At 42.2% G+C, this 19,429-nt stretch overlaps 1 protein-coding gene across 1 annotated transcript; it reads right to left on the reverse strand.

Annotated features, from left to right (window-relative positions):
* Nucleotides 1-16,562: 16,562 nt before the first annotated feature.
* LOC120977232 (TSC22 domain family protein 3-like) lies at nt 16,563-18,537 on the reverse strand. The gene is made up of 3 exons (XM_040405068.1): nt 18,319-18,537; nt 17,652-17,703; nt 16,563-16,813 (listed from the first exon to the last, which is right to left on the reverse strand). Exons 1-3 carry the CDS (start codon nt 18,531-18,533, stop codon nt 16,568-16,570), a joined length of 513 nt encoding a protein of 170 aa, XP_040261002.1. The 5' UTR covers nt 18,534-18,537; the 3' UTR covers nt 16,563-16,567.
* Nucleotides 18,538-19,429: the final 892 nt, after the last annotated feature.

Below are 19,429 nucleotides of genomic sequence, written 5' to 3' on the forward strand. Positions count from 1 at the left end.
AATACCTTGGGGTGTCTACTTTCCGAAATGGGGTCACTTGTGGGGTATTTATACTGCCCTGGCATTTTAGGGGCCCTAAAGAGTGAGAAGAAGTTGATTTTTTTTGTCACAAGTTAGTGGAATATAAGACTTTGTAAGAAAAAACAAAAAAACAAAAAAAAAAAATCTATTTCCGCTAACTTGTGACAAAAAAAAATAATCTTCTATGAACTCGCCATGCCCCTCAAAAGTGATCTTTTTATAGCGCCGCAGCGATTTTACGGTGTTTTTGCAGTGATCAGGAAAAAAAAATTCTGTCACTGCGGCGGGGCGGACTGAACGCAAGTGTGCGCACAAGATCAGGCCTGATCGGGCGAACACTGCGTTTTTTGTAGAGCCTATAGAACATGTCCTATTCTTGTCTGCAATTGCGGACAAGAAAAGGCATTTTCTATATAGTTCTGGCAATGTGCGGATCCGTAAAATGCAGAAAGCACATTGCCGGTGTCCGTGTTTTGCCGGTGTCCGTGGATCCGCAAAACACATACGGACGTCTGAATGGAGCCTTACAGGGGGGTGAACAATGGCAGGGGGGTGATCAGGGAGTCTATATGGGGTGATCACCCCAGTGTAAGGCTCCATTCAGACATCCGTATGTGTTTGCAAAACACATACTGCCTTACAAGGGGGTGATCAATGACAGGGGGGTGATCAGGGAGTCTATATGGGGTGATCAGGGGTTAATAAGGGGTTAATAAGTGACGGGGGGTGTAGTGTAGTGTGGTGCTTGGTGCTACTTACAGAGCTGCCTGTGTCCTCTGGTGGTCGATCCAAGCAAAAGGGACCACCAGAGGACCAGGTAGCAGGTATATTAGAAGCTGTTATCAAAACAGCGTCTAATATACCTTTAAGGGGTTAAAAAAAATCACATCTACAGCCTGCCAGCGAATGATCGCCGCTGGCAGGCTGCAGATCCATTCGTTTACCTTCGGTTCCTGTGAACGCGCGCTCCTGTGTGCGTGCGTTCACAGGAAATCTCGCCTCTCGCGAGATGACGCGCCGGCGCGTCCAGGAGGAATGAATCGACCGCCTCCGGAACGCAATCCTGCGTTAGGCGGTCCGGAGGCAGTTAACCCCTGCTCCTAGAGGCTAATTACCATATTATAAAAGTTATATTTCTGGAGTAACGGGGACATAGATAGATAAATGTAGGAATAGGCTAGTTAGGTTTAGCTGACATTAGCACATTGCTAATATCAACTAGTTTAATAGGGTTAATTCTGGTGACAAAAACCCTTTCAAATAAATGGGGATGTGTGCTGTCCGTGGAGAACACGTACAGCATATGTCTGTGAAACACCGACATGTGAATGAGGCTTTAGGGTGTGTAGTTCAAAGACATTATCACTGAAATAAAATTGCATTTTTACACCTGAGCAGTATTATTTGAAAAAAGCATTGATTATTTTACTGAAATAATAGGGCAACCATTGTCATATATGTGTTGTCATAGATGTGTTACTGAATGCATTGTACATTGCTGCAAGATAACGGGTAGATACAGCAAACACATTTTCCATCGGCAACACAAATTATAACCATGTTACTGAAGGCATTACTGCATCAAAGTGTGTTGTGTACATTACAGCTGTTACTGAACACATAGATTGCTGCAAGATAAGTGGAGAATAAAGTAAAACAGCATATGCATTTCTCATCAGTAATGCAAATTATAACCATGTTCCTGAAGGCAACTGCATCACACTGTTTAATTCAAAAGATGTCTTGCATCATTGCAAAAACTTGCATTGTCACATGTTTTAGTGAAATGGCAGTATTACTGCGTCAGAGTGGGTAATTCAAAAGTATTTTACTGCAAAAATTGCATTATCACAATTGTAAATTGTCAGTACCAGTTGTGGTACATTTTATTGTATCTCTATTTTTAAATTAAAGAAAATGATGATTACACTTACCAGTAATCAGATTTTCCTGACCCCACGACAGCACCTTAGGGTGCATTCCCACGTCCGTTTTTTTCCTATCCAGATATACGTTCCGTTTTTTGCGGATCCGTGTTTCCGCAAAAACCTTCCGTTTGTACCAAAGTGGTTCCGAATCCGTTCCGTTTTTCCTTTTAAAAAAAATAAATAAAAAAAAGAAGAGGACAAATAGATGTTGCTAGGGTACCAAAAAAAATAAAAAGATGCTAAAACAGAGGACATGTGCTAGTAGATGCCATTTTAATGTGCTTTTGGTGTCGTTTGGAGCTGTGTAAGAAACCTCTGCTTGGCTGGCATAGTTTTCTACCGTTTTCTCAGCGATCATCATGGCAGAAAACCTAATGGATAATGTACTACTCCACTGGCTTATTTCTCGGCGATTCGGACGGCAATCAGCAATGCTGGATGAAGAACCGGGGAGGAAGAGGAGACGGCAGTGGGTCCATCCGATAGTTGCTCAGCGCCTACAGAAAGGACAATTCCACACCTTGTTTAATGATCTGCTACAGGACCCCAATAAGTTCAAAACTTACTGCTGGATGTCCATGGAAACATTCGACCATCTCCTGGTCTCTCTTCATCCTGACCTCAGTTTCCAGGACACTAGTATGCGACGCTGCATCTCTCCTGAGCAAAGGCTGATAGTCACCTTGAGGTAAGTGAATTTTTCCCATGTGAAACACTATATATTGCTTAATAATAAATGAAAATGATTGTTAGAAAACTAAATACTCTTTCTTTTCTTTTTTTATATTTTTCAGATTCCTTGCTACTGGGAACTCATTTGCTTCCTTGCATTTCGAGTTTCTCCTTGGAATCTCTACAATCTCTGGGATTGTCTGCCATACCTGCAAAGTTATATGGCAGCGTCTCAGAGAAGCGGTGATGCCCACCCCCAAGGCGGAAGATTGGCTACGTATCGCCGAGGGATTTTACCAATCTGCGCAGTTTCCTAACAGCATTGGGGCACTGGACGGTAAGCATATCCGTATAAAGAAGCCGCCTCACTCAGGGTCCCGGTACTTCAATTACAAACAATATTTTTCTGTAGTGCTGATGGCCCTTGCTGACAGTAACTACAGGTTTGTAATTGTGGATATCGGGGCCTATGGGAGCACTTCAGACGCCCCCAAACTTTAGTGCTACCAGAATGGGTGAACAGCTTCAGACAAACCAGCTTGCCCTGCCAGAGCCCAGTAGACTACCCAGATCTGCAGGTAACGTGAAGGCAGATTCCCCGCCGGAACACGGATCCTGCTCACGCCATTGTGAAAGTTATATATATATTTTTTTTTTAAAAAGACGTTCAATATCATCTGAAAAAATTTGTAATTAACATTTAACGTTAACAATATATTATTTTAATATAATAATATTATCTGGAAATATAAAGTATTTTTTAATAAAACAATTTTTTAGATATCAAATAATTCCCTGGTAAAAGGGCCCGATGTATGTATAACAGGAGGTTCTGGCCTATTTAACCTGTACACTGGCGTTTCGATATTAAGATGCTGATCTCTTAAAAGCTCCATTCGATGTACTATGTCAAATGGTTCACTGTGTCTATAAAGATCCATTAGTAAGCACAGTGATGAGAGACAACGTGTTTTCCGTTCCTCAGGCACACGAGCGAGACTTGATGCCAGACTTCTTATTGTTCTCTCTTCTATACTGTCCGACCGATTCTGATTTAGAAATTGTAGAACCTGAGCATCAATCAAGTTCCTAAGCTCTAAATCAGAATCGGTCACATGTCTGCGCCGTCATCTGCCTGAGGAAGGGCGAACAGGTTCCTCTTGAACTGGAGTAGTAAGCACATTTGCCAAAATTTCAGGAGATGTTGTTATCATCGGTTCACTAGTATTTTCTGGAATTTCGTCTCTGGTTTCTTCTAGTGGTGCTTGAGAGGCCTCTTGTGAAAGATTCCCTGTCGCTTCCGGATTTGGAGTTGAATCCGATGAAAGATTATCAACAGTTCTATAAATAAAAAAAATATATATTTTAATTCTATATAAATATACATATAAATCATTTCAAATAACGTGCTAAAATTGAACAGTAGTAGAACCGCTACTTGACTGGACAGTGCATAGCGCGTACACAATGAAATAATCTAAACAAACTTAAGAAACCTGAAAAAAAAAGATGCCAAACTTAAAATTAAAAATTATATAAATAACAGTGAAGCTCTATTCTTAAAAAATTTCAGCCTCTCTGCAGCAGTGATCTTCCTATAGGGCAGTCATGTCCAACCTGCAGCCCTCCTGCTACAGTAAAACTACAACTCCCAGCTTTCATAGATAGCTTACAGCTACTAGGGCATGCTTGGAGTTGTAGTTTTGCTGCAGTTGGAGTGGCGCAGGTTGGACATGACTGCTATAGGGGCTCTTTTATATATACGGGTAGTCAGGCTGCTGACACCCTGCTATTAAACTTGTGTGGCCCTGTTCACATATCAGTTTTTTGATCACTTATTTCTATATTGAGCCAAAACCAGTTGTGGGTCAAAAACTCAGAACAGGTGCAGTTATTTTTATTATTCCTAATCTCTGAGTAGCCTCCACTCCAGGTTTTGGCTTACAAAAAAAGTGGAAAATAAATGATCAATTTAATGACTTCTGAACAAGGCCTGTCTGAAGCGATATGTCCGTATAGGTCGTCGGCCATGCATGACCAGTGCAAAACTGGGTACACACACACGGACAGCGCTATCACACAGAAATTTTATTACATTGAATATATAATTAAAAATAAAAACTCTTACCTCCTTAAATCCATAATTGGTTTAAAAAAATCCAGCTGACGGGTATATAAATATGTTTTTTTCTTTAAGGACCCACTGGCACTACAAAGCTTGAGATTTTGTTCACGGCGATATTGGTCCCAGCAAGAGTACCACCGTTTTTTTAAATCTTTTACTGTAAAAATAAATTGTATTAATAATTTTATAAGAGACTAGCACAATCCTGGCAGCTGCCACAATCAATTAAAAACCAATTTTGCTATAATGCATCCATGAGCCATCTGAATAAAGAACAAAATCCATATGACCCTATCCGCGCCTACACCACATATGTCCAACCTGCGGCTATCCTGCTGGTGAGAAACTACTACTCCCATCATTGACGGATACTCTACAATCAGCCTACAGAAGGGCATGCTGGGAGTAGTAGTTTAACAACTGCTGGATAGCTGCATGTTGGCCAGCAATAACCAATACTATTACACACATCATTCTATATAAATCCAGAAAAGGGACTATATTTACATTAAATTTTATACCAAAAATTTAGATGTATGCTATATGAAGGAGTTAATGGATTTGCAAATAATTTAAACCACGGTTGCTATGCAACTTCAGGTTTTAATGCATTGCACAAAAGGAAAAACCAATGTATGCAAAGCAAAAAAGACTAGGCCTTGTGCTTTTGCAAAACTACTACTCCCATCATTGCCAGATACCCTACAGCTATCAGCCTACAGAAGGGAATGGTGGGAGTAGTAGTTTTACAACTGCTGGAGGTCCGCAGGTTGAACATCTCTGATCTACAAATCGCTGTGATTGTCCATGTCCAGAAGCAGCATAGAAAATGTTCTAATGAGCCCCCAAATATCACTGACACTCAAATGTACACTTTCTATGCTGTTCCAGGACAGATAGGGCACAAAAATACGGACCTAATATTAAATCTGTACAGAAAAATTACACATTATATATTATAATATATAATACTCACAAATTTTTTCACGTTTGGCGATATTAGCCGACTCCAAGGCCTCTGTCATCAATTCTGTTGCGATCTCCTCCCAACAGCGGTCCTTCAAAGCACGGACTTAATATTGTTCCTTCCTTGTATCCCACAAGGATGGGCGCTTCTGGATCATGATGATCAACCTTTTCACTTCATATGCCATTTTTTTGACCAACTTTTCACTGAGGAGACACTCAGCAGAGCAGACAGGATACAGCTTTTCTTGGTACTGAAAGCACATGGCACAGGGGGCTGGCCTTTTTTTTTTTTTTTATTTCATGTCAACGGATCCGAAAATCTGGATGACATGAGGATGCTTTTAGCAGGTCTTCCGCATTTTTTGCGGATCCATTGACTACAATGGGATGACAGAACGGAAATTCGGACAAATAGTAGGACAAGATTTTTTTTTTCCAAGTGGAACGGAATCACGGATGCGGAGAGCACCATGAGTGCTGTCCGCATATTTGCGGAAGCCATTGAAAATGAATGGATCCGCATAACGTTCTGCTTTTTTGCGGAACAGATGCGGAATACAAAAACGGACGTGTAAATGCACCCTTAGAGAGAGATGGCTCCACCTCCAGGACAGGAATCCTGCAGCATAAAAAAGGTGGAGCCACTCTCCCACCTCAGTGAGTTTTTGGAGCATGAGAGGGACTCCCCTTTATATTAGTTTAATTTCACAAGCATATACAGTACAGACCAAAAGTTTGGACACACCTTCTCATTCAAAGAGTTTTCTTTATTTTCATGACTATGAAAATTGTAGATTCACACTGAAGGCATCAAAACTATGAATTAACACATGTGGAATTATATACATAACAAACAAGTGTGAAACAACTGAAAATATGTCATATTCTAGGTTCTTCAAAGTAGCCACCTTTTGCTTTGATTACTGCTTTGCACACTCTTGGCATTTTCTTGATGAGCTTCAAGAAGTAGTCCCCTGAAATGGTTTTCACTTCACAGGTGTGCCCTATCAGGTTTAATAAGTGGGATTTCTTGCCTTATAAATGGGGTTGGGACCATCAGTTGCGTTGAGGAGAAGTCAGCTGAAAGTAAGGGCTATTTGACCATGAAGGAGAGTGATGGGGTGCTGCGCCAGATGACCTGGCCTCCACAATCACCGGACCTGAACCCAATCGAGATGGTTTGGGGTGAGCTGGACCGCAGAGTGAAGGCAAAAGGGCCAACAAGTGCTAAGCATCTCTGGGAACTCCTTCAAGACTGTTGGAAGACCATTTCAGGGGACTACCTCTTGAAGCTCATCAAGAGAATGCCAAGAGTGTGCAAAGCAGTAATCAAAGCAAAAGGTGGCTACTTTGAAGAACCTAGAATATGACATATTTTCCGTTGTTTCACACTTGTTTGTTATGTATATAATTCCACATGTGTTAATTCATAGTTTTGATGCCTTCATAGTCATGAAAATAAAGAAAACTCTTTGAATGAGAAGGTGTGTCTAAACTTTTGGTCTGTACTGTATATATATATTCATTTTATTTATTTTTTTCGACACTCGTGAACACACAGAACCACCACCATAGGGAGGGAATAAAGAGGTGCTGTCGTGGGGTCAGGAAAATCTGATTACCGGTAAGTGTAATCATAATTTTTTCCCTCCCCACAACAGAAATAGAATCAAGTTGAAGTCTGTAGTGCTCATAGAAAGTAGAGGGAGAAGACCAGGTAGCCGCATGAAAAATCTGTTCTATGGATACACTGGATCTCTCAGCCCAGGAAGTTGACACCGCTCTCGTGGAATGGGCTCCCAAAGAGACAGGCGGAGAAACATCAGATACTGAATATGCCAAAGAAATGACTTCTCTAATCCAGTGGGCAATAGATGCCCTTGAGGCCGTATTACCTCTTTTCGCCCCACCAAAGAGTACAAATAGGGCAGAAGATTTTCTCCAGTCTTTAGTGACCTCTAAATACTGTAGGATACATCTTTTGACGTCAAGAGAATGTAGTTCCTTTTCTCTGTCATTCTTTGGATCTGAAAAGAAAGCTGGAAGAACTTTCTCCTGAGACCTATTTGATCTAAATGGAACTTTCGGCAAAAAACCTGGATCTGGCCTCAATACTACTCTGTCCTCTCTGATTGACATGAAAGGGGGGGGGGGGTTAATGGAGATAGCCTGGATCTCACTAACTCTCCTGGCTGATGTTAAGAGAATATAGAAATACAAAAAAAAAAAAAGAGGATTACGGTACAATTTGAGCTTTCTGGTCCTGGAGATGGACCAGGTGACACAAAAAAAGTACCTAAAGCAGAGGCTAGCAGAGGCGCCAAGGAGTGGAGGTGAATTTTGTTGTAAAATATGTGTGTACAGGAGTTATACCCGTCCAAAGCTATGGATAGGGAAAGGCAGCACAAGTGTTTCGGTGGGTCAGAGATTACCCTTGCCCAATGTGGAGAAATAGAGGCGGTGCGGAGAGGAAAAAGGATGGGGAAGAGGAAGGAGGTACCCTTCGCACCCGTTAAAAGGAAGAGGAAACACGTACTAGGCGCCAAATCCCTTAGTCACTATTAGTGATGAGTATTATATTCAATTATTTTTGTTTAAAAAGACCTTCACCTGGGTCTAATAAAGGATAAAAGCTTAGTGCTTAAAAAACAATTCCTCCAATGGTGATAAAGATGGAGATTATAAAATCAAATGCACTCACTTCACAGGGGGGTAGTCACCAGGATAAACTCAAGACACCTGGGACTATTTCCCCCCCAGCCAGGATCGCATGTAGGAATATAAATGACTGAACGCAGCCTACACAAGTGGCTTCTGGTCAATCACTTTAATAATACGTGACTCAACGCGTTTCGAGCCACAGACATGGATCTGATGTTAAGGCCACCAACAAAACCAGCTTCAGAGTAAGCAGTTTAACTGAACAGGACTCCAAAGGCTCAAAGGGATGTTTAGATAGGTATTAGATAGATAGTAGATAGATAAGGCGTTCAATACTAAATTCAGATCCCAAGGAGGGAATCTGGGGCCCTTCACTGGTACCATCCTGTCACCCGCTTTAAAGAATCTTATCCATGGGTTCATAGCTAATTTTTTCCCACCTAAAACCGAAAGTGCAGACACCTGTACCTTCAGAGTGCTTTCTGCCAACCCCAAGGATAATCCTCTCTGGAGGAATTCCAACACCTGCTCCCCCGAGAATTCCAAGGGCCAGGAAACTCTGTCTATACCTAGGAAAGACAATAATTTTCTCCACACTCTAGCATAAATTACATTAGTCACTTCCTTCCTACTTTTCATCAATGTGGAAACAGGAAATGTGCGATAACAGGTTTGGGTTCTCTGGCAGAATCCAGGGGTCTGAAATTGACATGGCTCTCAACAGTGAAAACCATACCCTTTTCGGCCAGAAAGGCGCTATCAGGATTACTCTCGCCCCTTCGTACCGGATCTTTTTTATAACTGCCGGTATTAACTGCAATGGGGGAAATGCATACCCCAGAGGAAAGTCCCACCTCTGGAGAAATGCATCCACCCCAGATGGGCACTCCCCTGGATTGAGGGAAAAAAATTCTCGACTTTCCTGTTCTCCCCTGTGGCGAACATGTCTACAGATGGATGACCCCACAGATCTACTATGTGGGAAAAAACGTCAAGATTTAGTGTCCATTCTCCTTGTCCTAACCTGTGTTACCTAAATCGGCCTGAGTATTCTCGACTCCTCTTATGTGAAGAGCTGAAAGATGCAATATTTTCCCTTCTATCTCATTGAAAATCCACTCTTACTATCTCTTTTAGTAAGGAATTTGACCTGGTTCCCCCTTGGTGATTGAGGTACAAGACTACGGTTCAATTGTCGGACATTATCCTGACATGCTTGTTCTGGACCTCTGGTAAAACTGCTCTTAGTGTCAGCAGGACCGCTCGCAATTCTTTCCTATTGGAAGAGAAACATCTCTGACCCTGGGACCACTCTCCCTGAAAAATCTGGTCTTTGACGTGAGCCCCCCAACCCCAGGGACTGACGTCTGTAGTCACCATCACTGGTTCCGGGTAGGACCAGGGCACTCCTTGAGCTAGGTTCCTTGGATCCTTCCACCAACTCAGGGATAACAATGTACGATCTGACAAGTTTAACACAGACTCCAGGGATGTTCCTATCCGTCTCATGGAGGTCAAAATATCTATCTGTAGCTGGCGAGAGTGCCTCTGAGCCCACTGTACTGCTGGTATACAAGACGTTAGGACTCCTAACAGGGACATCGCTTTCCTTATAGTTAGGGTCTCTCCTGACTGCACCCTGTGTACTCCCCGCTAAATCCGGACTATCTTCTCCTCTGTGAGGAAAGTCCTCTGCTCTATGGAATCCAGCACTAGACCTAAGAACACTTGTTTCGTAGATGGTTACATTCTGGATTTTTGAATATTCAACAACCATCCCAGATTCTTCAGTATACTCACATGTTCTACCCCTCTTACACACGCCTTCCAAGACTGGGCTACTACTAGGAAATCGTCCAGGTACGGTAGGAACGTGATGTCAAGGAAGGAGGCCATCTCCCTGAAGGAGGCCATCTCCGCCACCACCTTGGTAAAAATTTGTAGTGCCATAGAGAGGCCGAACAGCAATGCCTGAAGCTGAAAGTGAAGGATCCCGAGCTCTGTCCTTACCGCCACTCTGAGAAATTTCTGGTGGTCTGGATGTATCGGAATATGGTGATAAGCATCCTTTAGATCCAGAACTGCCATATGACAGCCCAGAGACAAAAGATGAATCGCTAATCTGATAGTCTCCATCTTGAACTTCCTGACCTTCAGAAATTTGTTCAGATGCTTTAGATTTATAATTCTCCGATACGAACCATCCGGCTTTTTTTTACCAGGAACAGAGTTGAATAGAATGCATTAATCTTCCTCTAACACCAGAACTGGAACCAACACATTTTTGTTTGTTAATTTTTTATTTCTTCCATTAATGTATGAGAGGAGTTTGAAATCATAAACCTTTTCTGGTGGATATCTTTTGAACTCCAGTCTTAGTCCATCCCGCAGGAGTCCTACCAGCCATGTTCCTGCAATTTTTTCACAAGCAGGTAGGAAGAATTTTAATCTTCCCCCTACTGGGATCATGGCGCCATTGTTTCGATTGTTTATCCGGACGTGCGGAGGCTGATCCGAACAAGAAACCTTTATTTCCAGGTCTAGCCCTTGCTCCTTATCTCCCGTTTGCCTTTTACCTTGGAATCTGGACGATGTCCGAAAGGGCCGCTTATAATTTTTAAAGGACTCCTGTGGGAATTTTTTCTTCCTATCTGCAGCTTTTTCAAGTAGCGTGTCTAGCTCTGACCCGAATAGAAACTGACCCTCACAGGGAATGCTGCATAATCTTAATTTTGAGGGCATATCCCCACCTTTCCAATTCTTTAGCCATAGAGCACGGCACGCAGAATTAGAAAGGAAGGCTGCTTTGGCCTCCAGTCTTACAGCATCCATGGAGGCATCTGCAATGAAATCCGCTGCCTTCTGGAAGGTAGGAATAGAGGCCAACAACTGTTCCCTAGGACATTTGTCTCTGATCTGTCCCTCCAGTCTATCCAACCACACTGACATGGATCTGGCGGCAATACTGGGCCTGAAGGAAGCAGCTGAAGCCTCCCAAGTACTTTTAAGGGACGAGTCTATCCTTTTGTCTAAGGGATCTTTTAGGAAACCCATTTCCTCAAAGGGTAAGGAAGACTTTTTGGAAATGTCTTTAATCGCCACGTCCAGTCTTGGGGCTTTATCCCACGAAGTTGATGCCTCTTCCTCAAACGGGTATTTTTTTTTTTAAAGGTCTTAGTTATAAAGGGCTTCTTATCAGGTTTTTTTCCATTCTTTCTCGATTACCGTTGCAATAGTTTTATGTAACAGAAAACATCTGCGTTTCAAAAACATCTGACTTTCAAATACTGAGTCCGGCACTGATCTATCTTCCTTGACGTCCTCTTATTCTAGGGTGGATCTTATTACTTTCAATAACTAAGGCTACTTTCACACTAGCGTTCGGGGTTCCGCTTGCGAGTTCCGTTTTACGGCTCTCACAAGTGGCCCCAAACGGATCCGTGCAGCCCCAATGCATTCTGAGTGGCTGCGGATCCGTTCAGAATGCCTCAGTCTGGCACCGTTTGACCTCCGTTCCGCTCAGCGGGCGGACACCCGAACGCAGCTTGCAGCGTTCGGGTGTCCGCCTGGCCGTGCGGAGCCAAACGGATCCGTCCAGACTTACAATGTAAGTCAATGGGGACGGATCCGTTTGAAGTTGACAGAATATGGTGCAATTTCAAACGGATCCGTCCCCCATTGACTTTCAATGCAAAGTCTGTACGGATCAGTCTGACTAACTTTCACACTTAGAATTTTTTCTGAAAGATAATGTAGACGGATCCGTTCTGAACGGATCCCATCGTTTGCATTATAGGAGCGGATCCGTCTGTGCAGACACCAGACGGATCCGCTCCGAACGCAAGGGTGAAAGTAGCCTTATCCGTATCCCCTGCAGGGAACAAAAACTTTCCTTCTTTTCCTTCTTCCTCTGAAGAGGTGGAATCATCAGAGTCCCCATCTCCAAAGGGAGTCTCGCTATCATCAGATGACTCCATTTCAGACTCCTGCTCTACCGTTTTTTTTTCTCTTTTTACAAGCTTTTAGGGACCTTTTGACTTCGGATCTTATAAGAGACTTTAAATCCTTTAAAAAACTCGGTGTCTCTTCCGCCACAGTTTTTTCAATACACTGTTGACAGAGCTTCTTTGTATATGAAGATGACCGCGGACATTTGCAGATAGCTCACTCTATTTTTTCTCTTGGCCACCACCTTCTTAGGCGCCATCTATAGAGAAAAAAATATATACCCATATCTAAGAAAACAACCTTAACCCTTTAAGGACCAACCATTAGAATTTACAATACCGGTGGCAGAATTTCAATGTCTGTGTTCTCAGACCTCTTCTCTTCCTCCATAACTGCAGCTAAACCCACATGCAAGCAATATTATCCATTACCACCAGTCATCAGATTAGCTCTCACCTGAGAGTCCTTCTGCTCCGCCTCTGCAGACCCACCATGCACCGGATGCCACCTGGAATAGGGATATCGCCGCCAAAATTCAGCCTTATTCCCTCTATACTTCCGGTACCTCACATACCTCTTTACGGTGTTTAAATGCCGAACTTACGGTCAGCTGACCAGAAGCGCTCGGCCGTGAACGCATGCTTCTTCCTGCTGACGTCATCAGCCTGCGTCTAACCTCCGGTCCCGGCTGCTTTGCAGACATGTTGGGGCCTTCTGCCCACACTTCCACCGATGGTGTGATCTTCCTCACCTGAGGGACCGACACCTCCTGCCTCCTTGGAGAACAAGCGGTCCCCTGGATTACCGCCACTCCCCATGTTCCTCCAATCCCCAAGCCTATGGGAGAAGAAACTGCGGCAGGTAACACGAATCCGCCCATGACCCTCTGGTAGCTACCAGGGCTTCCTGGTCATGGGCACCTAGAATGCAGAAACTGCAGGCTTCCCGCTCCAGGACAGGAAACCTCACTAAGGTGGCTCCATCTTTTTTATGCTGCAGGTCTCCTGTCCTGGAGGCGGAGCCATCTCTCTCTAAGGTGCTGTCCTGGGGGAGGGGGAACTTGCAATTTTGTGAGTACTGTTTAATAATCTGTGTGTACCAAACCCACGACTTTTCATAGGCCTCCTGATAAAATGTCTGGAAAACAGAAGAGTGCAAAACAAAAGACCCCTTCCTCCCACAGACATCCATAAAGGAATGTGTGGCCATGAGAAAACTATTTTTTAGCCAGCAATTAGCTTGTGTGCAAGCTGACCCCCACCTGGCCAAGTTGCAGGTAGCTCAGTTGCTGCTTAGGCTACTTTCACACTAGCGTTTTGGCTTTCCATTTGTGAGATCCGTTCAGGGCTCTCACAAGCGGTCCAAAACAGATCAGTTTTGCCGTAATGCATTCTGAATGGAAAGGGATCCGCTCAGAATGAATCAGTTTCTCTCCATTTAGTCACCATTCCTCTCTGGAGGTGGACACCAAAACGCTGCCTGCAGCGTTTTGCTGTCCACCTGATGAAGCAGAGCCAAATGGATCCGTCCTCACACACACAATGTAAGTCAATTGGGATGGATCCTTTTTTCGCTGACACAATCTGGCACGATAGAAAACGTATCTGTCCCCCATTGTCTTTCAATAGTGTTCAAGACGGCTCTGTCATGGCTATAGAAGACATAATACAACCGGATCCGTTCATGTTGTATTATTGTAACGGAAGCGTTTTTTGCAGATCCATGACGGATCCGCAAAAAAACTCTAATGTGAAAGTAGCCTTAGTTGTGGTAAATGTGGCAAATTTCGGCACCTTCATCCAAATTACATTTTTCTGGGATTGTATTTTGCCAAAAGCAGTTTTTGGGACTTCTGGTCAGGCAAGCATGAGTAGAAATTGTCTCGTTTCACAAATGTGGTGCAACCAAATTTTATTCAGCACTTTCCAGCTGCCTCTGCTACAACAAGTAGCGGAAGCAGCAGCAGCCAGTCCAGTTAGATAATTGTTTTGTGATGGAACTGTTAAAACATGGGTTTGCTCACATCTATGTATGACAGTGTCACTCTAACATTATTTGCTATTGCTGTCATTGCTTTAAAAGAGCTTAGGGTGGGGGGGAGAGACAGAGCAAAAATTCCTAAAAATAAAATAAAAAAAGAGTGATAACATATCCTTGAAGGCTTATATACAAATTTTCAAGGCAATTGGAGCAACTTCGATTTGTGTAGAATCAATTCGGACACAAATCAAATTGTTTCAAAAATTTTATGAATAGGACATAAAACAAATTTCAATAAATTCACTCCTCTCTAGTCAGAACCAATTGTTTTTAGTACCACAGATCTACCAATTATTACAAGGGTTAGCCAAGATAATTAAATATCTTGAACAAGCCCTAAAATAATAAAACAGGTTACACTCCTTACTCCACTGCCAACATTCTCTGCAGCACTGGTCAGGTTGGTTCTCCTGTTGCTGTATGTTTAATGAGGACAGTGACTGGCTGCAGCAGTGATATGCCATTGTGCGTGTCACCAACACTGACATACAGAATGTCACCCTTGCAGTCAATAACTGTCCTCAGCGCCACTGACGACAGTGATTGGATGCAGAGGTCATTTATCACAGAAAACAATGCCAGAGAAAGGTGCGAGTATAATTTAAGGCTTATTAAATTTTAATTCTCATACAACCCTTTTAATGACCATAAATCATTCCAACCATCAACTGTAAATCGTAATCTCTATGGACAATTTAATTGCATATAAAAGATGAACAAGCATTTGTGACTTATTTGTACAAGAGCGTATTTGGGATCTGCATAACATGGATCCTAAATACGGTGTTACTGCATATCACTGGAGCCATAAATACAACCATATAGGGTAAATACAGCGATAATAGTATGCAAAGTATGCTTCACATGCCATATATCATTGAATCCATCTTCATGAAGTCTTAACCTGATGTCAGATATTATGATGAACAAAAGTTAGGCCCTTGTTTTAGGAGTCAAGGCCGAATAAGTGAAAAGTTTGATACCTTAAAATGACACCAAAGATTAGGACGAATCTCCTATTGAACTACTGTACATCAGTAATTATTATTCACTGGCTGTTCCACCTTTCTTGCTAGATTCAAATGATTAATCACTGATCACCATCGCAAATATTAAACTGCAATAAAGCAAAATTAATATGCAAAAGAATGAAACATTCTCTTAGGTATATATCAAAAGGTTTTATTGCAAAATGTATTGAGTTATGTACAATTGCAGATCTAAAATAGCATTAAACAGCAGAAAGTACTGATTCCATTGAGCCATGTAAGCTTATTGTTTGAACTTTGTCCAAAAGTATTAAAAAATAAAAATAAAGTCTCTCAACTTACTTTTCCCAGATTTTAAAAAGTGTCATGTGAACTTTACAGGAGGCTCTTTGTCAGCCCATGTGCTTTTGAATGAAGACAAATGGAAACAAGATAAGAGAAATACAATCCATTGTAGACATTTATAAAAAAAAAAAAAAAAAGAAAAAAGAGAAATAAACAAAGATTAACAGTGTCCATGTTACATATGGTATATCCCAAGCCTTTACGAAGACTTTATGGCAACCGCTTATCCAACAGTGAACACCATCTGTGTAAACCCATGCTTACAGTCCTGTTATAAGTGGGGCTCTTAGAAAACCTCCTTTAACTAGGACTAATATGTGCCATCTAACTAAAGATTTCCATTTCAAAGTGTTTAGGTGCATCTCAGGCTTGGCTTTACTCTTTAGCCGAATGTAGCAACATATCCTACACCAGTCTTTACATCTGGAAAGGCACAATCTCTGTTTTTCGCTTAAGAATAGTTTATGGTTAAGCCAAGCAGAGATGATCCCTCTGACCAACTTTGTACTCCATGGTTGCAGAACTCTTCAGAAACAATCTATTGACTTCTTCAACAGCTTCTGCCTTTATATTGGCTTTGCATTAAAAGCTTGACACCAAGGCAGGTTCCATACTGGGCAAGCTCTGTCTTACTGGTACTCTTCTCAAAGAGTCCACGAATGGCTTCTCTCATTCTTCTCTTGAAGTAAAGACTTGTCAGGAAGCCTGCTCTAGCCCTGGCACATCTCATGGTGCCTATATTGGCTAGTCAATGACCCTCCAGACCAAGGTGACATTTTAAAGAAGTGGGGAAACTGAATTTTTTCTCATTATTGAGGAGACGGTTAGGTTAAGTTCTGTGGCTCTGTCCACTCCAAAGACAGAGCCACTTAAACTGCAGATCCCGCTGAGCATGGTTGGGTTGCATGCACAAAATCTAGACTTGAAATCTCCCTGGTCTCATCTACAGGAAGCCGGGACTGGAACTTTTTCATCTGCTCTGGGCTGGCAAGATTCTTTAGTAGACAATTTTCCTTTTCAAGCTGAGAATTTTTCTCCACCAGCTCTTTGATCTGTTCCTTCAGGACTTCCACCTCTTCCCGCACTGCATACATAAGATGGTTTTTTACCAAATCCTGTAGAAGAAGAAAAAAAAAAAATACATCAGTTAGTTTGAACAATGCTATTAGTTCAAATATTTTAGTATATATTACAGTAAACAGGCTATAGAAAGAAGCATAACTCCTGCTCAGTATAGATGAGTCTGAACGTGTTTAACCTCTCCATTGTAATAAAAAATCTGCAAGGGACTCACACAATAGAACAAAAGTATAAACCAATCAATCACAATGCGCCTACAGTCCATCCATTTGGAAAATATTATATCTATGCAACTTTAATAAAATGCCTTTAGTCTACTAGGTCTATGTATTTAGTATATTAGGCAACAGCAGATTGTTTAATGTGAAGATGTAGTATAATGACCTTAAGTGTTGGTCACTGGAGCAACTCACACAGTAGGTCAGTCATCCAGGAGTAAGGAGAGAGAAGGCATTATTGTTGGCAGGTCTGTAGTTTCCTTCCTGAGGATGGGATTCCCAAACCCCCCAGCCTGGTACAGTCTGCAGCTTACACTGCAGTTGTTTTTCATCCAATAAGATCCCACAGCCTCAGCAGAGAAATCTGCTCAGTAACAAGCAGTAATAAGTCTTTGCATGGAACAACAGGAGTTCCCTTTCTCTAGCCATGAACTCCGACATGCTGAACGGAGGCAATTTAGGTGCAAAATGACATGACAGAGCTCTGTCAGTGTAAAGAGCATGCCACTCAGAATGCATTCATCCCCATCATGCAGAATCTATACAGGGACAATGCCGTGATTTTTATTTATGTATTTAATATAATAACAATCAATATGTGCAGGCATAGAAAATAAAATGCTTATTGCTGCATATTAGAAGATGTAATACTCACCATAGCTTGCTCAATCTTGCTATCTATTGCAACAACACTAGCACCTGAAGCACTGTAAGAAAAGGCGAAATGTACATTAGTGTCAAGAGCAAAGTCACTGCTTAATATTTCAATAATAAATATCAAAAAGTTCACCTCTTATGTAAAAATGACACTAAAGCATACTGGGAGCAAGAGACTGTGCAGCATGTGCACATCCCCCCAGGGGTTAAACTGCCAGCACAGACAAAGCAAAAGTCTACTGCAATACTGACAAACAAGGAGGCGGAAATGGAAATATTCCAGTCCAAACCAGGATAATCCTGCTCTAACCAACCAGCCATCAGGGCAACAAAGCTCAGGCATGTCAGAGCATCAGGATGGGATATCACTCACTATAGCTACTGATAGCCAGACACTCATTATGCAACACACAGAATTATACGAACAAGTCCTGCAAAAAGCCAGGCTGCTGTCTTTTACTAGAATTATATTATAATCATAGCTATTAAAATACTTCCAAAAAATATAATATGGTGTTAAATATTCTAAACATAATCGAATCTTTCATGATTAATCAATTATCAATAATAAGAGAAATCCAGAAATGTGCTGAACCTAAAATGCCCCTGTATGCATGCCTATGAAGCAGAAGCTCCAGTAGATTAGCAGAAAGAACATGGTTTACCTGTTATCCAGCTTAACAGACACGACATCTGCCCCCAGCAGGGAGGAAAAGAAGGAAATGGAGAAATTGTGGAGCTCATACACGGCCACCTCCGATTTACACACGCCTGTACTCATGTTTACAGAAGACTGAATGGTGTGGTGTACTGTGGGAGTGGAGACCCTGCACTGAGCCGAGCTCTGCTCTGCTGATGCAACCAACTCAGGCGGAATCATGCTATTTCAGTGCTGCTCCGCCTTAAATAGCAACTGGTGGTGACGTCATATGGCGTCACCCCGCAATATGCAAAGTAGAGTGCGTCCGCGCCCCCACCGCACAGCACAGCCTCAGGTCACTGTCTGACAGTGCTCGGTGTTTTTCCTCTGTGGATTCGAGCAGTTATGTAAAAATGTCCTCTTATAGTACACAGCTGTCACATGGAAAGGCTCATAGCAAGTAACAGGGAACCCTCGTCAGCTTTACTAGATTTTCAAGTTTACCTACTGCATTGGTAGTTGTTATAGGTATGCATTTGCATAGGAATCTTGCTTTTTTTCACCATTGGCAATAGGTGTTTGTATGGATCTATCCAAGGATTTATTGATTCTTAAATATTCTTTTTTATGATAATTGCAAAGAGCATTCCATACATAGCAAAGCTTGGAAGCATATTCAGCAAAACGCCAGAGGGACTATGTTTGCAGTAATAGACAGTTACTGGATAAGTGGTCATATTCATGCCACAAGTTGTACATTGGTCTCATTAAATTTGCAGATTAGCACAGTACGTGCTTGCAGCTAACGTCTTGTCCCTTACTATTATCGGGATTGTAACATCATTTACCAAAAAGAAGCAATTCTATGTACTGCATTTGTGATGTTGTTCGCATAAGGACACCTCAGACTTTAATCACTTTAATCAGTCCGCCATTTACCCCAGTCGTTGATACCCCCTGCATTGCCAGAGGATGCTCCTAGTTTGTGAGAATAACTACTCCAGTTATTCTCCTGGTGTAAATGTTCGTGAATTTGTCTGCGCTGATGGCCCAGCCCCTGCCATGACCCACACCACCCATGTCACTTCCCAGTGGCGATGACAGCATAAAAATGCCCGTGCAACAGAATATTGTCA

The sequence above is a fragment of the Bufo bufo genome, chromosome 8 (assembly GCF_905171765.1).
Source record: "Bufo bufo chromosome 8, aBufBuf1.1, whole genome shotgun sequence".
Lineage (NCBI taxonomy): Eukaryota > Metazoa > Chordata > Amphibia > Anura > Bufonidae > Bufo > Bufo bufo.